The sequence below is a fragment of the Xenopus laevis genome, chromosome 7L, assembly GCF_017654675.1.
Source record: "Xenopus laevis strain J_2021 chromosome 7L, Xenopus_laevis_v10.1, whole genome shotgun sequence".
Lineage (NCBI taxonomy): Eukaryota > Metazoa > Chordata > Amphibia > Anura > Pipidae > Xenopus > Xenopus laevis.
Window position 1 is genome coordinate 95,130,697 of NC_054383.1, and position 26,352 is coordinate 95,157,048.

At 39.0% G+C, this 26,352-nt stretch overlaps 1 protein-coding gene across 3 annotated transcripts in view; it reads right to left on the reverse strand.

Annotated features, from left to right (window-relative positions):
* prkcz.L (protein kinase C zeta L homeolog) overlaps window positions 1-26,352 on the reverse strand; it is a 118,243-nt gene that overhangs the window by 84,598 nt on the left and 7,293 nt on the right. For all 3 annotated transcript variants that reach the window (XM_018226006.2, XM_018226007.2, XM_018226005.2), the window contains exons 3-5: window positions 11,404-11,525; window positions 3,652-3,741; window positions 1,267-1,317 (exon numbers count right to left, since the gene is read on the reverse strand). In XM_018226006.2, coding sequence (XP_018081495.1) covers window positions 1,267-1,317; window positions 3,652-3,741; window positions 11,404-11,525 — 263 coding nt within the window. The remainder of the gene's footprint in view (window positions 1-1,266; window positions 1,318-3,651; window positions 3,742-11,403; window positions 11,526-26,352) is intronic.

The following is a 26,352-nucleotide window of genomic DNA, read 5'->3' on the forward strand; positions in this document are numbered from 1 at the left end:
TTATTGGAAGCAAAACCAGCCTATTGGGTTTATTTAATGATTACATGATTTTCTAGTAGACTTAAGGTATGAAGATCCAAATTATGGAAAGATCCATTATCCGTAAAACTTCAGGTTCCAAGCACCTCGATCCCCCCCATCTGCACAGTTGAAGTCTCTGCAGCACACAGCCCACACTCCCCCTCCCTCTCACAAACTTGTAACAGTTTCTCTTCAGTACCTGAATGCTGCTCAAATTCCCCAGCACAGCCCAGCACAGGAAGCAGTGGCAGATTGACAGCAGACATAGCCAATAGGAGTTAAGTTAGCTGCCAGTACAATGTGTGATGTCATATAAGGAAGAGGAAGTGAACACTGTAGTGTTTTTGGGGGTCAGTGACCCCCTCCCAGCACAGGGTCTGTGTGGAACTGAAGGATTAGTACAGGGACACATCTGAGGTGAATATCTCTTGAACTGTACTTTTTCTGTGAACTATTTCTATGGAAAAGTTTGTTCTATTCATGTGAACTGTTAGATTTGTCATTTTGTTACAAAGGTGAACAACCCCTTTAATGAAAAAGGTAAAGATGTTTATCTTCTTACTACATTTTGCAGCATCTGTATCCAAATTTTTTTCCCAATTAGTGACCCTTTCTCAATTAGAATTCAAACATCGCATACAGACGTTGAACAATGAAGTGAGGAAAACAAGAATTTGCACATTATACATTAATCTTCTGACTGCCAACAATGTATATGCTACGGTGTTGTCAAGTGACAGCCTGCCAATGACCTAGTGTATCGAAATCTGACCTGCACTTCTTTTCATACAATCATTAGTGTTGCAGCGGCTGCCTTGCTGGGCATCATTATACAATACATGCATTAAAATAGGAACAGCACTAACTTCTGGAACTTTGCCTTTTATTAAGCCACAGAGTGACCCTCACAAGTTTGATGCACAAGTCAATCAGTGGCTTAATAAAAGGCAAAGTTCCCGGTTGTTAAAAGCGAGTGCTGTTCCGATTATTCCTGCACTTTGCCAGAAAAGTAGCACATTTCCGGGTTCAAGATTACACTGTGGGAAAATCATGTTGCCTAGCAACACACTTTTCACAAAGAGCCTTTAACCAAGCAAAGCTCTGGCAGTTGCTGATTTACATTGCACACAGCATGAAAACTAAAGTATGTACAGAGAAAAAAAAGTTATCTGATTATTTGTTACAAAAAAATTAAATCTTCATAAGCCAAATAAACAATATGAATGTATATATAAAATTACTTACTGTCTTCTCCAGGGCAAGGCATGCCTGGCTTCTCTGGAATACTGGGAAACACTAAATAAAAGAAGAAATGATTATTACATGCACTTAAATAAATGGCAGTGAAAAATGTAAATGTTAAACTATTCCATGGCCTGTTTAAAAAAAAAGTCTTGTGAGCTGGGAAAGTGGCCATTGCTGGCTGTGCATACCTAATAAGACTTGAGTTTGTACCATGCTAAATACAAACTTGGGACAAGAACAAGAATAAACGTTTCACTGCTCATGAACACTGTAGCTGGGAAACCATGTCAAGTCTGGTTGGTATATGCTACCTTAAGATTTATTTTCCTTTTTTTAAATTAAAAGGAGAGACCTTTGCATTTAAAGGGATACTGTCATGGGGGAAACTTGTTTTTTTTTCCAAAACATGGTTAATAGTGCTGCTCCAGCAGAATTCTGCACTGAAATTCAATTCTCAAAAGAGCAAACAGATTTTTTTTTAATTCAATTTTTCATATCTGACATGGGGGCTAGACATATTGTCAGTTTCCCAGCTGCCCCCAGTCATGTGACTTGGGACATGAACTATTTTCTGGGAGGCTGTTATCTCTCCTACTTAATGTAACTGAATCAGTCTCAGTGGGACTTGTCTTTTACTATTGAGTGATGTTCTTAGATCTACCAGGGAGCTGTTATCTTGTGACAGGGAGCTGCTATCTGGTTACTTTCACATTGTTCTGTTGTTAGTGTGCTGGGGGGTGGGTATATATAACTGCAACTTGCAGTACAGTAGTAAAGAGTTTATCAGAGCACAGGTCACATGACTGGGGGCAGCTGGGAAACTGACAATATGTCTAGCCCCATGTCAGATTTCAAAATTGAATATAGAAAAATCTGTTTGCTCTTTTGAAAAATAGATTTCAGTGCTGAATTCTGCTGGAGCAGCACTATTAACTGATGTGTTTTGAAAAAAAACATGTTTTCCCATGATAGTATCTCTGCCATTCTAAACAACTTTGTGAATTTGTTATTTCAATTGTGCTATTTCTCAGTCACGATGGACTACCCTGTATGTATTGTCGGTATATCAACATCTGATAACAGGAATAAAAATAACATATACATAGATCAGTGGACAGGGCATGTGATCATAAGTTTCTAAATAAACACAAATATATTCATGGATACAATTGTGATATATAATATAAGTATTGACTACATGCAAGCAAAAATGCAAAAGCACCCGGAAATGGCCACATACTGGGGGTCATTTATAAACGTTGGGCAAATTTGCACCTGGGCAGTAACCCATGACAATCAGACACTTGCTTTTACTGTCCAACTTACAGCTGGCTGAAAGAAGCTAACCACTTATTGGTTGCTATGGGTTACTGCCCAGGTGAAAATTTGCCCAGTGTTTATAAATGAGCCCCACTGACTTATACAGTGTACTAAAATTGCATGAACAAGCTACAGCAAGCACAATTTGGGCAATAGTTATCTGGACTTCAATTTGGGGATTTGGAGGAAAACTTGAAGCCCAAAAACAGAGCTTAAAGAAAAAGTAACACCAAAAAATGTAAGTGTTTTATGAAAATATAAAGTACTGTTGCCCTGGTACAATTGGCATGTTTTCTTCAGAAAGACCATTATAGTTTATATAAATAAGCTGCTGTGTAGCCATTGGGGTAGCCATTTAAAGGAGAAAAGGCTCAGGTTACACAGCAGATAAGCTCTGTAGAAGTGCAATGGGATTCTGCAGAATGTATTGGTTATCTACTGTGTATCCTGTGCTTGAATGGCTGCCCCCATGGCTACATACCAGCTTGTTCATAGAAACTTTAGTTGTGTTTCTGAAGCAAACACACCAATTGTACCAGTGGAGGAACAGTACATTATATTGTCGTTCCTTTAAAACACTTTCATTTTTTGGTGTTACTGTTCCTTTAAAACCACCCCTCGTGCCATTACCCTTACAAACATAGATCACTTTCCTTTGCTATGGATGAGAAGCACTACAGTTCGCATTTAATTGGTGATCACAGTCACCTCCCCTATGTCAATGTAAGGTGATTAACAGCAGATATCAAAAAGTTTGTTTGCCTCTATAAGAAGCAGTAATCAAAACATATTATGTGACACAGCCCTTAAAACCACAAATAATTAAAAAAAAACAAACAAACAATGTTCCCCTTTAAATGGACATTGACACAAATTCTCCCGAATCTCAATATTTCAGCAGTGTCATTCTCTGAAATTGATATCCTAGGCAAACAAGGCACTTTCTATTGCAAAGAACTAAATTTTTTGGGTATACAGCACCATAACCTTCTTACAGAACAGAACATAATTCCTATTAGCATTCCTTTTGTGAAAAGCACCTAATAACAGGTATCTAATGTTTACCATGGATGCTGAGGCCTTCTTCCTTGTATATGGAATATAAACGAAAAGCTTCTTCCAGCTCCATTTGGGAAGAAATAGTACATGGATCCCCTGATAAAAAATAAAATAGAAAACAATGCAATTACAATTCAAATAAGGTAAAATAAGACAAATCATAAAAGTGCTATCCAGGGCTGGAATTAACACCAGGGCGCCCACCAGTTTAAATCCCCCCATACAATACAGCCAGCTGTAGAAAAGTGTTGTTCAATCCTGCACATGTTAGAAGGAAGCAGCCATCCCAAATCCAGCCATGACAAAAATAGAGCAATGAAAGCCAACTAAGCAAAATTAACTTCTGTTCTCTTCCTTACTACTAAGCGCTGGGCCTGCTTTTTTAACAGGAGTGAACTGAATTACAGTTTAGATTTGAGTGCCAAATAATTAGGAAAAGCCTGCCTATCCAGCACCATGAAGGTTGTCAAAGTGCACAAAAAGGAGTCCAAGGCTGCAGTCATTGTGGAGTCTAATGCTTGGCATCAATGTTCCAATTGATGATGTGGGGTCAGTCTGCTAACTAATGGTTAGAAACACTGTATCCGCTATGCTGACCAGACTAAGATAGTACAAAACCGCCAGAAAGTGTGACACACTCTCACCAAAAGCCTTGTATTAGCAGTCTAAACAGTGGACCTCCAAGCAACCACGAAAAGTATGAAATGTATGTAAATTGCAGTTTTTAGGAGGAGCACCTGGAGTAAGTTTACATGAAAGTTTCTGTTTGTGTTTATAACCCCATTATGTTACAATCATCTACTGCAGCATCAGTTGGTGAGCTGAGTGTGTTAGATAGCTAGTGATTTTTTTGAAGGCTAGAGTAAACCTGCATTCTGATTTTAACAACATGACACACCTATAGGAGCTAGCAACCCTGAAGTAGCTCTAAAAAAAAAAAAAATCCAAATCCCCCCCCCCTTTTTTTTTTTTTTTTTTAAACAATCAAAATTGTCCTGTAAAATTTTATAGGAAAATTTTGTTTGCATGTGTGCAATTAAAGCCTGAAGAATAGGACATCCTAGCTGCAGGAACCAATTTTATGGAAAAGGTTAAAAATGTAGGATTATAAGTGCTTCTTCGGATTTAGACTAGGGATGCACCGAATCCCCGAAACCTTCGCGAAAGATTCGGCCGAATACCAACCCCTAATTTGCATATGCAAATTAGGGGTGGGAAGGGGAAAACATTTTTTGCTTCCTTGTTTTGTGACAAAAAGTTATGCAATTCCCTCCCGTCCCTAATTTGCATATGTAAATTAGGATTCGGTTCATCCAGGCAGAAGCATTTGGCTGAATCCGAATCCTGCTGAAAAAGGCCGAATCCTGGCCGAATCCAGGATTTAATTTAGACACTATATTAGTCTTTAAAAGGGTTGTTCACCTTCCAAACAGCAGCCCTGTGAGGAGTCACAGACTCTGTAATCTGTTCTAATTTGATATATTACTTGATATTATAAATCTTATCATTGACCCTGCTAAGCAAAATCTCCACGTTTCATTAAAGGAGTCATTTTATGTAAAAAAAACAAGAATGTACCAGTGCATTTTACTAATTTAGATATAGAAGGAAAGTAGTGTTTCTGGTTAGTTTATTGTAAATTTCAGCTAGGATGACCTGATAGGGAACTGAAGCCTGTCTTTGCTTCTGTGACTGCAGGGCTGTGATTGGCTGTCCCCCTCCTACTGGGCTTCTGGCTGGGACCAATAGGACACACCCACCCCTCATTTAAAATATGGACAGGTATAATTTATACACCAAGATTCCACAGATGCTGCGGAGAAATGTATCAAGTAAAAGAAGTAAATAGTAACAGTTTCAAGTCTTCATTGGATTACTGAGCTGCCAGACAAACACCAGAGAGAAAGGAATGTTAAAAGTTTAAACTTCAATTTTAGAAAAATGGTCAAAAATAAGAAAAGAAAAAAAAAACACAATGGCTGAAATAGTCTTCACTTCTGAAGTACTAGATAAAAAGACAAGCAGAAAAAAAGTGTTTGGAAGGTAAACGCCCATTTAATGTAATGGGGTTATGGGTCAGCTGCTATTTATTATTTCCACTTGAGGCGTGAGAATCATTTATCTTAGAAAACATCTTAGTCATCTCTGAAATGAAGGACATTACTGTGCCATCCTACTTGATCCTACTCACTGTCAGTTTAAATGGAAAAGAAATGGGTCAGCTCTCATGTGGTTGCTTAACATTCTCTGTAGCAAACCAAAAAAACATATATAGCTATATATCTATATATATCTATATATATTGCAGATGGATGACCACACCATAAAACAGAATATATTTTGCCTGTTTTAAAGAGCCACTCCTGTGTTACAAAACAAGAGGGAAAACCTCAAGGTGTCAGTTTTTTCACACTGCTACTTAAACTAATGTTGCCAGAATTTCAAATTGAAATCCGGGAATACAAGAAGTGGGTGTGTAGCATGCGATGTGGGGGGGGGGGAGTGTAGGTTATGCCCACTTTTCACTACTCATTTAAAACCACTTGTTATTTTTTTCCCTTTCATCTCTTAATCCTCCTAGGGTGATGGCACATGGGGAGATTTGTCACCCGCCAAAATTTGTTAACACAGGAAACAAAACTCCTAAAATGCCACCCCCTTCGCAAACCTTATAATCGTTGCAAGATTATTATAATTATATTAATCGCTGCAATAGATTACTCTGAGAAAAAGTCAATTACTTGCAGTGAAGGGGATGGCATTTTAGGGAGATGTGTCACACATTGTTACCACAGCCATCAAATCTCCCCATGTGTGGTCACCCTTTAAATTATGTGCATTATTTGCCCAGAGATGGCGAATTTTTCAGTCTTCATATGGTAAGTTACCCTTCTATAATACACAAAAGCCATGAATATCTTTTAAATTATATCCTTATAAACGGTTAGTTCTGATGTCATCAGTTATAAACGGTGAGTTCTGATGTCATTTCTGTCACATGACTCACTAAAACTTGTGTATTATAATAAAGTAGCCCCAGTTGCAAAATATGAGGATATTAGAAGTTACCTCAGAGTTCCATGACCTGTATAAAAACACTCGGCCTTCGGCATGAAACTCCTCGGTAATTTATAATATCCTTATAATTTACAAGAGGGGGTACTTTATTCACTATATTATAAATGTGTAGATTAAACACAAAGACATTATTGGAGGGGGGGGGTGTATTTCTAGGGGGTTTTCACCAGGGACCAATGCCATGATAGGGGACTGTCCATGGGAAACCAGGACTAATAAGAACCTTAGTTTAAACAAACAGCTAATGTACTTGAATTGTAAAATAGGTATTTTCTTGGTATTTTACAGAATATTATGAATAAAAACTAGATAAAAATAATATGCTGAAATGCAGGGGTGATCCTCAACCACACTACTGCCCAGCTTTCCTGCTGCTGACCCCCCCCCCCACCCGCAATCAAAGCACCCCTACTGAAATGAACTAAAACAAGAATTTGTTTCCCACAACTAAAGAGTTTTTCTGTGATATTTAATTTTTCTATATATCTTACAATTAACTAATTAAAGAAGAATATCTAGATGTGTGGAAACCATAATTACCCATTCAATGAGCAAAACTTTTAAAAAATGCATTGTATTGGGCTGTAGTGAAATCTCAGCAGCACTAGACTCAGTTCCATTCAGCTGCTGTTATGTATATATGCTCTGGCCCAATGAAAATTTTTAACAAATAAAAGGAAGGGGACGAGGGCAGCTGGCCTAGGGACGTCTGCTATGTAAATCCAGCCCTGTATATTCTGGGACTTGAGGTCTCTCTCTGCTTTTAGAGAATCTGTGTACCTAAGTAAAGTCCCTATGGAAGGACTTTAAGCCCCAGAGTATTTCACTTCACAATGGAAGGGTTGCATTATACCAGGAGCCCAAGGGATACTGGGAAAAGTCTCTTTTAGTTGAATGCAAGCACTTCCTGCATTTGTAAATGCAGATTTTATTTGGTGATGCTACTTTTAGACACACGCCCACGTCAAATAATCTGTGTATCGTTGTTTTATCTTCAATCAGTTAAGTCCTAAAAAAATATATTTATATTTATTTGTGGAATTCACTGTGCTAATTTAAAAAAAAAAAAAAAAAAGGGTGCTCAATCTTCCCTGTAAAATAAATATATTTGATTTGTTTTAATTTCATGCTGTATCAATCAATTATACTTATCCCAAGATTGGCCAGGGTAAAGAACCTTGCCACACAAGCACTTTAGGTAAAAAAAAAAATACAAAAAAAAGAAAAAGAGAGAGATCCATAGAAGTGATACCATGGCCAAAGATCAGACAGAAGCAGAAACACAGGAAAAAAGAGCACAGGTAGCACAGACAGCACAAATTTGAGATTAAATTAAATGGCAGAATGATAACCAAGAGACATTGAATAAAGCTAAAAACATAGACATGGTAACAATGGACGAGCTAAATCAGGCACAAGCTATAAAAATATATATCTTCATATGAAACTTTCTTGTGGAACATGAACCTACTCCTAATCAAATAGATATAACAAATGTTACAAGAGCTATCCAGAGTTATTCTTGGAATGTCATTTCTTCCCAGAAGGAACAAAACAAAAAGCACGTATTACTTATTATATCTGACAGGAGTAGCACACTTGAATTCTACCTATTGCACAAAAACATTTTACTACACTTGCGATCACACGCACTAGCTTTATTATAGAGTTTTACCCATAACACAGAAATAGTCAGATGCCTGTCAGATTCGTCCTCTGCATGCTGAGTCAAGATAAAATCTGATCGTGTCTGACCCATTTTTTTTCTTACTGAAATACACTGAGGGGCATATTTATTACGTGGTGTAAAAAAGCTGGGATAATACACTAAACATCACCAGGCTTCGCTGTGTAAAAATAGTTTTCCATGTTTTTTCTTCCACCGGAAGCAATATTGAATAACGGCAGCAAATCTAGTGTTCATATGGCATAAAATAAAACTCAACTTAATAGATTGGCCAATTTATTTGACACAGATTTTTACACTGTTTTCTTCTGCAAATTTCGTTTTACACAGCATAATAATTAAGCCCCTGAATGTCGGATGTAGATGTATGAAAACACACCATCCAACTTTATCTGATCTGACTTTACATTACAGCTATAGGGGTATCCGATTTCGTAAGCTCCTACAAAATCTTGTGGTGTTGCGTGGCAAAATCAGATAAAATCTGACCCACAAAATCTGATCAAAATCTCCCATGTAGTTTATCCCTTACTAACAAGGACTGGAAAGGTGACTTTATCATGGAGTATATATTCTACCAGAAAACAGGCTTGGCTGAGCCTCTAGGGCTGCAACTACATGAGGGAATTGGCACAGGTCATTTCCCATTATATTTAATGAGACATGCCACAAGCATAAACGTATCCAATTGCTAGACATTAACATTTTAGGTGTGCCATATACACAGTAATTGGTGGTGTTAAAGGCACTCCAACTATGTATTAAAATTGATAAATTAAATAACACAAACATTAGATTGTAGCATAGCTATATCATATTAGTGACCAGACCTGCTGCCTGGGGAAAACCAGCTCTCTGGCATGCTCTATCCAAACAGCATGTCCCAAGTCTATTTCACTTCTTCGTAATTAGATTTAGATCCATGGCCTAATTAGAAGCAATTTTACACATGCACTATTTTTTTTCTTGGTGGGCTAAAACATTGAATTAAATTACATCATGAGCCTACGTCCCTATACTTCACCAGAAACACACACAGAAAATAATTCTGTTTCTGCATGAAAGGATCCAATCAACCAAGTCTGTTAATTCTTAAGAACTTCATCCTGGTAAATCTTATTTTATCAGTATTTTTTACATGTACTCCATGTAGATAAGAGTGCATTGTAAAGTCTGCAAGCCTCAAGTATTTTAATGAATGAATCCCCAAAGGATTGAGTATGTTTATTGTTCAGATTGTGTTTATTGTTTTGGTTCCCAGGAACTGAAACGTGTTGTGCCAATAAATGCAGTTTACACATTAAACACTCAGTGAATTTGATTTTCGCCACACCGCAATTAAAATATCTATGCATTGCCAAACAGTCCATTTTATGGGAGTGTATTTGTTTATTTAAATATGTATTGCCTTTAATGATGGCATGCTAGATTTTATTGCACTTGTATGGATACAATGGCCTAGACCAGTGCTGTCCCGCAGGCCACTTCCGGCCTTCACTGTGTATTCCATACTCTGTCTGCCCTGCCTTTGTGTACCCTTCTCTGCAGGGCCAGAACTAGGGGTAGGCAGAGTAGGCACGTGCCTAGGGCGCAAATCTGGGGGGCGCCAGGCACGTACCTCCTCTGTCGCCTACCCCCAGACCGGTGCCTGACTCTCTGTGTTTTTTCCATCTTCTTGTGCTTCTGCGCATGCATGCGCACGTTCACGGCAATTCACGCATGCGCAGGATCGCAAAAAGACGAAAAACCACATCTTTCTTGCGCATGTGCACACGAGCGCCGCCTTGCGCACTCGGGCTACGCCAGTGCAGCATATGCCGGTTTGCCTTGGGCGCCTGATCGGCACGGCTCGGCCCTACTTCTCTGCCTGCCCTTTGTTCACTGTTTGTGTGCCATACTCTTCCTGCCCTGTGCTCCCTGTGTGTGCCATACTCTGCCTGCCATATGCTCCGTGTGTGTACCATACTCTGCCTGCCCTATGCTCCCTGTGTGTGTCATACTCTGCCTGCCCTGTGCTCCCTGTGTGTGCCAGACTCCACTTGCCCTGTGCTCAGTGTGTCTGCCATCCTCTGCCTGCAATATGTCCCCTGTGTGTACAATACTCTGCCTGACCTTCTTGTCTGTGTGTGCCATACTCTGTCTGTGCGATGTGAGTCTGGTGGGGGTTTGTTAGCATTTGGAAATTAGGGGGACCCCAATGTGTTTAATCATGTGCTGGGGGTTGCTATGCTATCCACATGGAAGGAGGAGGCATATGGATTTAAAGGAGAAGGAATGGCTAAAACTAAGTAATAATAAAGAATTATAAATAAATTAGTGTTATAGCTTGCACTATTGCACCGAATCTATTGGCAATGAATTGCTTTGGTGGCTTTCCTTCTCATTTAAGGGTATGTCTTAATATGACATAATAAACTTGTTTCACATATGAGTGATATCCCTGCAGTAAGAACCAACCATTTGTTGTTGTTTTTTTTGTGTGCTACCACCATTAATGTGGACATGGTCTTAAAAGTTTTGGTGGTAACATGGGTGTGGTTTAAAATGGGTGTGATTTAAAAACAGGGAGTGGTAAACACTGGCTTCCATTATCGGCTATCCACCACGTAGGCTAGAAAAATTCCGGCCTCTGGTACAACAGACATTGGACAGCACTGGCCTAGACCAAGAGATATTTAGCTTGGATTGTTGCACTGGACTTACCAGGAGACCCAGGTTTAGCAGGGACAGGTTTTCCTTATACATAGGAAGAACATAATTAAATATTGGCAGCCCAAAAAAAAAAAAAAAAAAAAAAAAAAAACACGTTCTCACTGGCACTCTGAGGTTATATATACTCGACACTTCCGCTCATATATATAGTTTCAAAGTAAATTCAACAGCACCAATACAAGAAATTAAATTTCCAAAGCAAAAGGGGAATGTATTTAATGTCAAACAGACCAATGCAGAAGAAAAAGAATGTACACCAATGTTTAAATATGATCTACTACCTTCATCATCAATCCATTTCAATGTGATGGGCTGCCTCTGGTTTAAGTAGCACATTTCTCTCACTTCTTCGCATAGTTGTTCATAATTCATCCCTGCTTCCAGTCGAGTAATCAGTATGTCTCTGTGAAACACAAACACAAAAAACATGTAATTGATTAAGACATTTATAAGTTGGAGGTTGGACACATGGAGCTCAAGGACTGATATAACTGCCTTGTGTGTATTCACTCTGCAACTTCCAATGTCAATGTATTACTCAAATAAAGCATTGTCCTTACAAGTGATTTAAGGGTAAGGGCACACCTGGAGATTTGGGGAGATTAAGTCGCCTGGCGACTAACCGCCTTTTCCTCGTGAGGCAACTTTGTGCGACTTCGGAAAACGAAGCACCGCGTGTGACATGCCACAGGCATTTTTTCATTATAGCCGGTGGAAGACGGGGGGAAGCCGCTCGGGGAGATTAGTCTCCCCAAAGAAGAGGCGATTAGTCGCAAGGCGACTAATTCTCCCCGAATCGACACGTGTGCCCTTACCCTAATGTGGATTAATGTGCTATATAAACATAAATAAACATAATACAAGTGTCACTTAACAGGTCCATTTTAGGTAAAATATTTGAAGAAAAAAAAAAAAACAATAATAAGAATACAAATTCAAGTATTTTACTGATGAAGATCTCAAAAGCTAATGGAACGTTGTTGAGTAAAAACAGTGATAACTTTGCAAAAATCCTAGTCAATGGTCCATGATCAACAGGCACAATAAACGACAGCACCTCTACAACCTGTACTAAGAAGTTGAAGTACAATAATAATATAGACAGAGCTTAGGTGGGTAGAATAGCAGGCCCTTCTCCATGTGAAGTAGTGTGACAGGAATACAGATATGTAGGGAGCACTACTTCTCGTGAGCGGATATAGATCATGGTGCTATTCCTAGATGTGTGGAGACGTCATCATATAGCCACATTGTGCTCTGCTGTAAATCTGCAGGAAGACATTGCATCTGGTGGACAGTTGGCTCAAAGAGCCACTGAGAAGAGAAAGCATTTTGTGCATATGATGCAGAGCAACAGAGGCAGCCCTGTATTTAGGTCCTGCGCCATCCTGGGCATTGGACATAAGCATGGCCTCAATCTGCAGAAGTGACATCACGCAAACAATGGCACATGACGTCACTTCTGTCACATCTGACATAACGCCTGGTAACCCCTCACTCACAAGCTCTGCCACCAAATTTGAATAGTAAATATCTGGCAGCAGATGGGCAGCTTTTTCTGACATTTCTGTAAAGTAAATACTGTACTGTACCCTGTGCTACTGATTAATGAAGACAAGGAGCTCAGGCCAATGTCATAGGTAAGAGACTAGAAGCAATTTGGGGTGCCCAGCAACTTAGCACCTTTGGTAGTTTTACTTTTTATTTATCCTTTTAAGCAATATGGACACATTCCCATAAAAATAGGAACCCAAAATCCCCCCCTAGCCTAGCAATACTTGTGTTTTTACTTTGAGCCACCATTGCGTGATGGCCTGTGTGACCCCCCTGACCAGACATAATGCAGCTCTAACTGTAACCATAAATGCAGGAGCAAAAGAGTTCTGAATTGTATGATTCCAGAGGGCAGCCCTTAGTACTTAAAATGGCAATTTTTTATTTAGCATTACCCGATAGTACATACAACTAAATAAGTATATATTTATGAAAACGGTTTATTTAGATAAAGCAGGGTTTTACATATGAACTGTTTTATGCAATATATTTTTAGAGACTTGCATTGTTCAGGGGTATAGTTTTCCTTTAAGGGCCTGTCCGATTGTGTCACAGCCGCACAATTCCGCAAGGTGGTGGCACATGTTGCTACTTGGGGAGATTAGGCGCCAAGCGACAAATAGCCACTTCTTCAGGCGACTGATCTCCCAAAATGCCTTCCCGCCGGATAGAATGTAAATCGCAGGCGGCATGGCACTCTGATCGCTTCGGCTTTCTGAAGTTGCCATCTGAAGTTTCCTTGTGAGGCTACTTCAGAAAACGAAGCAATCCCAATGCCATCCCGCTGCCAATTTACATTCTAGCCGGCGGGAAGGCATTTCGGGAGAGGTCGCCCGAAGAAGAGGCGATTTGTCGCTGGGCAACTAATCTCCCCAAGTAACCACATGTGCCACAACTCTAAAGTAGTACTTCCATTAGTAATCAGCCTATGGAAATATTGCTCTGGCCCCAACCCAACATGATCAACGGAAACAGCTCCCTTTCCTCTTCATGTAAAGCAGGTACCCAGTGGGTAAGGGGTGGCATGGGGTCATTTTTGGATCAAAAGATATTGATGCTTCCATTCGCCAGTTACTGAGACATTCCTATAGAACAGTGTCAGTACTGCTTTATACTATAACACTGCAGTGCAAAACAACATGTGAGGGGGCTGACTGATAATAGAAGATGTGGGATATGGTTCCTAACTGTTGCAATCCTGTACCCCAGTGTTGGTACTACAATCCAGTGCAATTAAATTCAAACTCTTTGCTGGGTTCTTTGTTAAATGAGAACAAACTCCCCCCTAAGGAGAAAACCCCATTCACTAACCTTGATTCGCCCCACTCCCTGCTTCCTCCCCGTATAGTCCATTATTTAAAAAAAAAAAAAAAAATTCCCTAAATGTCATACTGACTTATCCATGCAGAGTAGAGCAGCGGAGCTAATGGGTGCAATCTTCAGTATCTTCTGATCCTCTTCTTCTTTTCTGCAATTTACAAAGCTTTCCTGTGCATGTGCAGTAAGCGCAAATAGCAGACTGGCTCCAACTGGGTATACCAGTAAAAGCTTAGTGTCAGCAGTCTTTTACTGAAGGAATCCGAAGATACCAAAGATGGTGCCCATAAGCTCTGTTGTGCTACGGAGAATGGGCTCTCTCTTTTGGAGGGGTTTAGTTCTCCTTTAAGGTTTATGTTTTAAAACGTTTAAAAGTCAATGAAAAACAAAAGCAGTCACAAGAAAAACAGCACTGCATACAGTGGTTTAGGCCAGGGTGCCTTGCTCCATCAAACTTGAAGGCTACAGTTTACAAAAACAATTCCACGTTTTTGCATTTTGTGACAATAGGCTCTTTCCCATTTCAGCACAATAATTCCACATGCACAAAAGCAAGTTCCGTACAGAATGGGTTTACTGAGAGTGGATGGACTTGTCTGGCCTTCACAGAGCCCCATCCTCTCGGCCCAACCAAAAACTATTGTTAGGAACTAAAGTTCTAATGAGATGGGCCTAATTCCCCACATCAGTGTCCAGCCTCATTAGTGCTCTTGTGGCTGTATGGGGGCAAATGTCAACCAACACTGTTTGAACATCTAATGAGTGGACTTCATAGGGGCTGTTATATTAATATTCATGCTTGGGAATGGATAAAAATAATATGCTACACGTATGCCATATTAACTATACAAGATGTTATGTGGTGTGCCACATATGTGTAAAATACTAGTGTGGTGTATTTCATTTTTTTTTTCTTTAAAAGTGATGCCGTTATTAAGGCAAGCATGACCATCAGAAGTTGCATCATGTCATTTTCTTGCTTAGTAATTATTGCCAATGGTCCAATGAATGTGTAAATCTTCTGTATACATCTAAAACAATCTGCCAGAGTCCAGTTTCAAGCTAAACAAAAGACAAAACCTATCCAGAATGCAAGGCAAGGCTTAATAGAAAATGCATTTGGCTTTGGACCATTTATTTTTACAACATTTAAGGTGTGTCATAAAGGCTAGTGGAAATACCCAACAACAAAAGGTAAGAATGAGCATATTGCTTTAGCTCCAGAGACTATTTTTTTTTTTTTTTTTTGAACAGTGATTAAAAAGACCGCAAGGGCAGAAACAAAGAAGTCATCAAATTAATGGTGCAATATAGCACTAAAATCGAAAGAACAAAGAACACAGTAAACCCACACAACCCAGTTACTGCCGATCATTCCATGGGTTACAGAATATGCTGTTGCAATTACCCTTTATGAAAAATGCATTGTGCAGCAGATTTCATACTTTTTTCTGTTTAATTGGTCTGGTATAACCTAACTAAAATAAACAACATACTGCCCAAGCCTAGGCCCAGACAGGGCAGAAATCAGCCTGCCGAAATACGCAGGCTGATTTCAGCCCCTGACCGCTAGCGGAATCTTTTTATCTGCTCGCGTCTGGAAGCCTTGTTTCGGCATTTCGCAGGAGCAGATACAAGGATTCTGGACCGAGCATACAAGAAGATTCTTCTAGCAGTCGGGGGCTGATATCAGCCTGCCCTGTCTGGCCCTAGCCTAAGGGCAGGACTACATGGCAAAATCACAGGCGTCACAAGGTAAGTAATTCAATTGTCGCATCATGTAGCAGCATTGATGCAGCACGACTGTCGGATGCAGATGATGCACGCTGCGTCTGCATCCGACAGTCGTGTTGCGTCAATAATGCGACACGATCCGACACTGCCATTACTTACCTTGTTTCCGTCGCATCCGACGTGACGCCTGCGATTTTCGGATCGCGGCTGAATCGGCCATGTAGTCCTGCCCTAATATATTATTTTTATTTATTTTTCTATTGGCCTCCCCTGTTCATATTCAGTGCATGGTTGCTAGGGTCATTCGGACCAGAGTGCTGAAGCTGCAAACTGGAGCACTGCTGAAAAAAGCTAAATAACTGAAAAACCACAAATAATATAAAATGAAAACCAATTGCATATTGTCTAAGAATATCACTCTCTACATTATACTAAGGGGCATATTTATCAAGGGTCGAAGTGAATTCGAGGGAATTTTAGAAGTAAAAAAATTCGAAATTCAAAGTAATTTTTTGGATACTTCGACCATCGAATAGGATACTACGACTTAGAATTTACTTAGAATTCGATTTGAAGTAAAATAGTTCGAATATTCGATAATCAAAGTACTGTCTCTTTAAAAAAAACTTTGACTTCAATACTCCGCCAAATTAAACCTGCCGAAGTGCTATGTTAGCCTATGGGGACCTTCTACAACATTTTTCGAAGTCTCTAGAGGTCGAAGGAAAATCCTTCGATCAATCTCTGGAATCGTTAGATTCGGACGATTTAATCGTACAATCAAACTATTTTACTTCAATCGTTCGATTGCCAAATTCGGTGAAAAATCCTACAACTTCGATATTCGGTATTTTTTACTTAGAAATTCGACCCTTGATAAATCTGGTTAATCTAAGGGTGAACAACCCCTTTAAAATGTGTCAACGGGAAAGCAGAATTAAGTTCACCAAATACTGTACATTATTGCACAACATATAGGAAACTTTCAAAGAGCTACATGATGGTGCTAAAGGGCATATTTACGAAAGGTCAAGATGTGCTCCATTTGTTTAAACTGCACTAAACTGTGACTTATTTTGCATCGGTACATATTTCCCTGGAGGAAATATTAACTCCCTTAATAAATACAAGCATCACATATGGGTGTACTGTGCACTCTGCATTGGAATGATGTTTACGATTATTATTTTAAAGTTACTTTAAACTACTGCAAATGTGTACAGTAATAGTTTTATCAGGAAGGGAGCAAGTTATTTTTTTTAAATAAGTATTAATATCACTTTTGGAGATAATTTCCTCCCCACATTAACTATAAACACATCTGTGAATTGGAAGTTATTATATCCCAAATATAAACATTCACAATTTTAGGTGCTAAACAAGTAGCAATATTTACCGCTCTTTATTGATTCTAAGTCAAGTTAATGCTGGTTACATAATCAGCCGTATTCTTTAATATCAAAATTAACATCCAGATGCAAAAGCATCTATATAAAAGTATAAGTTGATCACTCTAGAAAACAGTCCATATGTACTGATCTGCCCATTCAGGTCACAGGCCTCTCACTCACAGAAAGTGGAGTCTACACGACAAATCAATGTGTTACATGACTCACCAAAATGTGTGTTGTAAAATGTGAGGGTATTAGAAGTGATCTCTTGGCCTTCGGTCTCATAATTGTATATGGTCATGTGACCATATATTTTACAACAGGTATTACATGATTCTTTGTCTAATATACCCCCTACAAAAGGAGTTCTGTAATTACAAAAAGGCAGCAGTGCACAGGTCAAATGCTTTTATACATGGCATATTGCTCCAAACGATTTGTTATAATTACCAAAGAGCACAGCTGGAAATCATAGCCCAATGACAGCCAGAGGGCTACTTCATGTGCTTGTGGACACCACAGATAACCAAAAAAGGACTTTAATATGTCCAGGCCTTCAGCTCTCTAACCATTTCCATCAGATGGATTTTATTTAGGAGTCTGAACTGAAAACTCTCATATGTGGCACACACATTGTCACTAACAATTATATGCATTTATGGGCTTGCATGAACTGCCACTGCCCACTGTCAGATTTAGACTCTGAAGGCACTTATTGTTCCTCTTCACAGGTTTAATGCGGTACCTACATAAATTGCATTACTAATAAATAGCGGTGTTAAAGGACAAGGAAACCCAAACATGATATTTTGATCTCAACATTGATCTCAAGGAAACAGCAGAATTCACAATGCCACTATTAATAATAGTCCTATAATTAATAAGAATAGCATTTACTCTGCCTATGACAGCCTATTGTGCCTTCCATCCATTGCCAGCATCTACCATAGGAAGAATGTTTTTTTTTTCCATTGAAAATATATATATATATTTTTTTTTAACAGCGACAGTTCTTGCATGGAAAACCAAAGCAGTCAAAATGCCACCGTCGTTGTAAGGAGGATAAGCAGGTGTGTGGAAAAACAAAGTTAAACACACTAGGCATGAGTTAGGCAGATTGTTGGACTAATGTCAAATGTATCCTAATTAGCACCCAATGTCTTCTGTAATTCAAGTGAATGTACACAGCTTCTTCAATGAAAGCAAGCATGGAGTGGGGGTACATGGAATTGCTCAGCTAGTTGAAGCTTTATGTGCTCTATAGGTTTAAATGGGGGGGGTCAAGAGAGCCAAACATCGTTTTGGCTGGAAAGGCCTTCTGCCTAGTGGATCAACCACAGAGCACAAAAGCTGGCACAGAACACCCAGATGTAAACCTAATTATTTCTCAATTGCAGCTCATTTAAAAAATAAAATCATGAATTCAGTGTGAGGGTAATACTTTCTGTATAAGCACTTTCAATTTATTAGCCTATAAGTATAATTTTGCAATTTACATTTCACTATCTCTGTAAATTTGCATTTGTAAAGACAGTCATTTAACTTGGAGTAGTCTATCTATAGACATCAAAATATTATTCCTCGAGTGGTTACAACTAGAGGGCAAGGCTGCTGCTGAAGCCAATGAAGGTCCCAGTAAATAAAGCAATATTAAAGCAAGTGTTACAAGAAAGGCTATGTAGAGATAAGACTGGAATTTAGAAAAACTCAGCCCTTAACATGCTTTGAGCTCAAACACTCTGTCAACAGCCCAGGGCCATATGAAGTCTAAAGGCATATCCAGCACCAGAACAAAGTTGTTCTATACACACACAATCAAATGTTATTTACTATAAGGGGTATAACATGCCAGTTTAAAAACTGTATATCAGTTGCAGACATTTATCTACGCCAATACACAAGTTATTTTTATGAGAGAACAAAATGTCAAACAATGTAAATAATTATATACTTATTAACTTATTGCAGTGTTATTTTTACTAAGTTTCCTGGATATTAGAATTAGCTAACATTTTGAATAAAACGAAGTATAAATCAGTTTTCTCACTTCTTATTCCACATTCTCACTTCTAATTTAAGAGGTGCAACAGCATAGTGAATCAGATGAAATTAAGGATATAAATAAGTAAAGAGGAATTACCCATTTTTCAGCAAATCTTTATCACTCTCAATTAAATCAAAAAACAAGAATCTTTAGCCAACAGTGCTTTAAATGCAAGTCTTTCAGATAAGAGAATAGGTTCGTAGCACGTCTTGGGAGGAACACATGTGGAGTTTATTTTTTAAAAAACTGGGCAAATTTGCACCTGGCCAGTAACCCAGCGCAGCCAATCAGGGGTCTGCTTTCATTGCTCAACTTGCATGTGGCTGAAAAAAAGCCAGTCACTGACTGGGAGAATACAGCATACCAGAGCAGTTTTTACAATCAAACCTTTCTAAGGTAGTATCCTTTTTAAGTTAGCTAAAAACCACAATGCATGTTTCTTTCTGGTCTGGCTCATAAATATTCATATGCACAACATACATACACAGTTTTCTGAATTAGGTTTGACGTTTTCATAGTTAAAGTACAAATCAAGAGAATTTTTTCTAAATTGAAAATGGTCAAGTTTGGGAAGCCTCACGCAATACGGATATCTGGTGGGCACCTTGATAAAACAGAATGAAGGGTGGAGGGTACAAGAAAAATGGAAACACTACAAGAGTCAGTCTACAAAAAAAAAAAAAAAAACCCAGGAAACTCATCTTTAGGTTAAGGGCACACCGGCTGATTCGGGGAGATTAGTCGACCCAGCGACAAATCTCTTCTTCGGGGCAACAATCTCCCCGAATTGCCTCCCCCTTAATTCCCGCCGGCTAGAATGCAAAATCGCCAACGGGATGGCACTCGCAGCGCTTCGTTTTCCGAAGTTGCCTCACGAGGCATCCCACTTGTGACTTTTCATTCTAGCTGGCAGCAAGGCAGGGGGAAGGCAGTTCGGGGAGATTGTCGCCCCGAAGAAGACTAATCTCCCGAATCTGCCCGTGTGCCCTTACCCTTAAGCAGGACAATGATCCCAAATGCAAAGTAATAGAGTGGCTCAACAAGAATATCAGTGTCCTAGAATTGTCCAGTCAAAGCTTTGATCTTAGTTAGCCCTGATTGAACTGCATATTGCAGCTAAAATTAAACAGACATGACATGAAAAACAATCAATATTACAAACCACAAGACTTGGTTTGCGCACAAATATTGAGAGCCTAACAGTGTAGTATTTGGTTGAACCTCTAGGAACATGATCAAGTGTCACAAAAGTGTGCTCAGAAAAGCACTAAGCATTTACTAGGGACTCTATCCTGCCACTGGGGAAAGGCTGAGCTGGCAATGTAATCTGAAATATCAACTTGTTTTAATAATGAAGATCTTCTCATTGACATGTAATGTTTGTTTTTTGAGTGATTTTACCCTACTTTACAATCATATGAAGCCTCTCCAATTTGCCTCACATGGGGAAAATAATACTTCTCTTCCGGATCTTTATTTGAAAACTCACATCTGCTGGAAGGATCTTCTGGTGCATAGCACAACAGAGAGTTGTATGGTTATCAGATCATTCCTACTTACTTATAAACAATCCTTATAAGTGAAGTCTTCTGTACTCTTTATCAGCAGCTTTGTTGCTCCTCTGTGGACTCTCTATTTTATTATTAGTTGGGGCCATACCAGTTATTGGTAAAGGGGCCATACCAGTTATTTGTAAAGGTACAATACAATACCTTGCTGTCCCATCCTGTTGCTTACTTGCATCTCATGTATAAGGGATATTTTACCCCAAGGTCCATCCCCAAGTATTTGCTCCTCAAATATTTGCATAAGGGCAGGGCCGGATTTACATAGCAGGTGCCCCTAGGCCTGCTGCCAATCGTCGCTCATGTCCCCTCCCCTTTATTCATGCATGTCTACAAATTTTCTTTATTGGGTCTGGAGCACTGGGGATTGGCACAGGAATTTTTTAAAAAAGAAAAACTGTTGTATTTCCTGCACATCCCCAGTGTTCCTGAACCCATGTGGATGTGTTTGGGCGGCATGCTGCCCTCTAAAATCCTGCTGCCCTCTGCCTGGGCCTTGGTGGCCTTTCCACAAATACGGCCTAAATAAGGGTACTGGCACATAGTGAGATTTGTCGCCCAGATAAATCTTCGCTACCTCGGGAGACCAATCTCCTTCAAATGCTTTCCAACCCGCAACAATGTAAAACACCATAGGGGAACACATGCGGGACACTTCGTTTTTTTTTTTTTTAAAGTCGGCCAAAGATGCCTCACAAGGAAATTCCGAGCAACTTTGGAAACACAAAGCACCAGATAAGAGAAGAAAAGTAACTCCCTAAAAATGTCAGGCACCCCCTAATGATATTAAACACTTACCTGATACCCCAGGCCAGTACTCCTGTTAGCATAGCCGAAAACTGAACCAGTCTGGGGGTTTTTTTAGCAGTCAGCACGGAGCAATAATCTTTTTCCCCCCATCTTCCTTTCTTCAATGCTTCAGAACAACACATAGCAGTAGAGTATGACTCACTGTGCATGCACACCTGCGTTTTCTGCTAACAGGAGCACCAACTCAGAGTAGGTGATTTATACTTCCTTCTCCTTTAAATTTGCATTGTCAGTGGGGGTCATTTATCAAGACTGGAGAAATTTGCCCATGGGCAGTAACCCATGGCAACCAATCAGATTGCTGCATTCATTGTTCTACTTGCAGCTGGCTTTAAAAAGCTAATCACCGATTGGTTGCTATAGGTAACTGCCCATGGGCTAATTTGCCCAGTGTTGATAAATGAGCCCCAGTGAGTTTTTTTTCAGCGACTGACAACATTGTTTGAGCTGACCCATGTGTATATTTACAGTCGGTCTCTAAACCTATATTGTACACATCTAAAATATAACTCCTTGAATATAGTGCCCAGGCTGTATCCGAACACTGTTTCATGAAATTTTATGAATTTTTATCCACCTAAGAAATAATTCCAAATCCCTGATCTGTTGTATTAGTTGAGCAAAATAAACTGTGTTTACATATAAACGGTTACATATAATCTTGTTTATTTCAGTCTTAAAATACTATCACAGCAAACAGGCAGACCCCATGTCACAGACACTGTTATTAAGGCAAGATTAACATCATCCAGGTGCCGGAAATGGGTTGATACGCAGGCAAAGGCCACAAAATTAAAAGTACAGTAGAACCCCAATATTACATCCCCTGATTTTAAGTTTTCCCTCATTTTTCATTGTTGTTTAGTGGCCCCTCCTATATATTATACATTTCCCTGATTTTAAACCATTTTTTTCTGGTCCCCTGAATAAAGTAAAAGTAGCGTTCTACTGTAGTAAGGAGAGAGGGGATATGTGGGAAGTGCAGAATGGAAAATGAAAATGATTGCTATGCCTGAGGAATAGATATGGGAAAAGCAATATATGATGCACAGCTGATATATAATAGGTTTCATAACAGGTATGGATATTTTAATTGGAAAAAAAGAATTCGGGTTTTATATTTAAATTGAAAACATTCATTGTACAGCTATTTATGTATGGGTAAGCCCATGTTAAAAGTTAAAACTAGATAAAACATTTAGCAACAAATATATGGCATAAACAAGTATAATAAATTATCCCTGCAGAGGAGCTTAGCCATGCCAGGGCATCACATTGACTTCACAATTTGCATTCACGTGTAATCCTTGTTTCGTAATGTGATAATTAGGCTTTTTTAGACCTTTGGAATTATTTTTGATGCAAAGCTATAAATATAGCAAGGAGACAAAGCTTCTGACACATTCTTTTGTGATGTGTGTGCATGTCACCGATTCTCTCACACCTTCAGCTGAATTCCTGAGCTGATCACTGGAGCATGCAAAGCAGGGTGGAGAAACTATAGCTATCATATAGACAACATGCACATGTGATTTTGTATAATGATATTCATGTGCATCTTAAGTTTTTAACAAATAATGGCAAAATTGAACAAAAGAGATTTTTTAAAACTAGGGAGGCACCGAATCCAGGATTCGGTTCAGGATACGGCCTCTCAGCAGGATTCGGCTTCAGCCTGGTCGAAACTTATCCTAATTTGCATGTAGAAGTTAGGGGCAGGAAGGGACAACACATAACTTTTTGTCACAAAACAAAGAAGTAAAAAATGTTTTTTCCACTTCCCTCCTTAATTTGCATACGCAAATTAGGACTTGGACTCGGTTCAGTATTCGCCCGAATCCCAAAAAGTGGATTCAGTCCAAAAACAAGCCTTTGGAATCCAACAGTATTGGGGGCAAATTTACTAAAGAACAAAGTGACCAAGGCGGGCGAAAATTCACCAGCGTGATGTCATTTCGGTACTTTGCCGATTTACTAACGGACGCAGGCGTAACTTTGCTAGACTCTAGCAGTACTTCGTTCCGCAACGCCTTGTTAAATTTGCACTCTGGCGAATGGACGTAATTATGCAAATTCACTAAGATGAGGATTTTACTGAACGTTACCTCTTGCACCAGACTTGCCTTCACCACCTCAGACCAGGCGAAGTGCAATTGAGTAGATAGGAGTTCCTAAAAAAATAGTTGAAAATTGTGCCAAAAAACACTAGCGTCTTTTCCTTTTTTTCAGGGTGATAGGCTAAAAAAGTGTGTTCATTTTTTTGGGGGTAACTGGCCTCCCCCCACATAAACTACACACTGAGCTCATGTCTAGGGCAATATAACAGCTTTATTTTATTTCATTAAGGTTTCCAGGGCTTGTGTAGTTTAATGTATTTGCTGCAACATATATGTCCATTAAACTTTAACTTCCCGCTGTATGCAAATTAGGCAACGCTAGCGCAACTTCGCTTCACGCAGTAATGCTAGATAAACTTCGCCAGCGTTCGGCGCCCTGGACGCAACTTCGGATTTCAGTGAATTGGCGTTGTCCTGGCAATCTACGCCTGCCGAAGTGTTGCGCTGTGAGCGAATCCATCGCTGGCAAATTTTCGGAGGTTAGTGTATTTGCCCCTTTGTGTTAAAGCTTCCCAGGATGCTTAGACTGTACACCCTCAGTAAGCTGAAGGCACCCCTTTAGCACATTCCTACCATCAAACTGGCGTTTATCCCTTTTCTATTACATAAAGAACATACAAATATTATGATGCATATTATATAAAAGGTCCTAGTGTTGCTTCCTATTCATCTGAAATGTTTTTTACAAGTACATTAGAGGACATTATAGACAAATAGCAGGGGACCTTTTTACCCATAAAGTGGATCACCGTACCAGAGGCCACCTCTTTAGGCTAGAAGAAAAGAACTTTCATTTGAAGCAATGTAGGGATGATTTTTTGTACAGACATAATATCAAAGGCTATTGTGATACTAAACTCTATAGTTATTATAGATATGGGTTTATATAATTTATGTGGAAGTAGGGATGGGTGTGTGTATGGATGCTGGGTTTTCATTTGGAGGGGTTGAACTTGATGGACTTTGTCTTTTTTCAACCCAATTTAACTATATAACTATGTAAATTTAACTATGTAACTATGTTTTACATACTATTTGCATATTAGATCTTCAACACGACACCCCACCAATCAGTTCAAAAAAATATTCACATGGTGCCACAATTTTAGCACAAATTTCTTTAACACAAGACAAATGGTTCACACACAAAAACTAAATATTTTTTTTCTTTTTGTGGCAATAATTAACTGGAATCCAAGATACATTTGCTAATGTGGACCTGCTGTTTGCTTCAATATATTGCCCAACAACCAAAGTAAAGATGTATCAAAGTAATTAAAATATAATATACTGTTTCCCTGCACTGGTACAACTGGTGTGTTTGCTTCAGAAAGACTACTATAGTTTATATAAACAAGCTGCTGTGTAGCTATGGGGGCATAGCAGCTCCCATAGTAGATAAAAGATACAACACCATTGTATTGGACAGGGTTTATTTGTAATGCGCTATGTAACCTGTAACTTTTCTAGAACAAATTAATACACTAACCCTCATATGTAATAAAATGCAGATGTAGTAAACCATAGCATCCAATAAGATGTTTGGTTTTTAAAAGGTGACCAGTAAATGTTACCATCTGATTGTTATAGATAAGATCTGTATCAAATGTTATATAGGAATAGGACCTTAAATGACATACCCCCCCCCCCAAAGGGTCCTAAATCCTCAGAGTAATGGGTTTCCCTAATGCCCTATTAATTACACTGGAAAAGGATTTATTATCCGGAATGCGTGGGACCTGGGTTTTTCTGGAAAAGGGATCTTTCTGTAACTTGGATCTCCATAGCTTAAAGCTGGCCAAAGATACAAAGATAAAGTCAAACGAACATTCGTTTCGTAACAATTTTCAGACTTTGTGTGGGATCGTCCCGACATTTTTCGTACCATGCGAATGGGTCATTTAGTCGATCGGACAGGTTAAAAGATTTCTGCCAGCTAACAATAATATATGTCTAAAATTGTTTTTTTTAACTACTTTATTTAATCTGAAAGGTTAGTTGTAGGTCAGGATATTACACGTCGGACATAAGGATAAATCTGCATTTCTATGGGCAGCTTTAGTCTTCTAAAAATCATTTAAACATGATATGATATTGGCTCTTATGCCACCAATATGGATTCATGCAGCTTAGTTTTCATCACATACAAGATACTGTTTTATTATTGTAAAGAAAAAGCATAATTTAAAAAAATTGTTTTGAAAAAAAATTATTTGCTGAAATGGACTCTTTAAAGAGATGGCTTCTTGTAATTTGGAGCTGTCTGGATAAAGTGTATCCAGATAAGCGATACTATATTGTACTATCTTGTTAAAAATATATTCTGATTCAAAGAGTATAACATTCAATTTTTTGTGCTTTATAATACAATAACTAGGCAAGTGCAGCAAGAACCTGATAAAGGTAAGACTTACAAAACAAATCACACACGATCTTAACACACCTACACAGTCATACACCCTTGACCTTTAACCTAAGATAAATGATTGCCTTGATGCAGCAAGAATAAAGGAGGAATGGTTGCATTTCACTGTACTTCAATGGCTAATGAAATCGCAATGTGAACGCATTCCTGTAAAAGCCAGGATGACATTCTTGCAGGATCAGACATTCCTAGCAGCTCCACCTGTACTCCCAGCAATTTTTAAGAGCCAGGCATCCAGCCAGTCATTTCCGTTTCCCTAGCATTATTCAACAG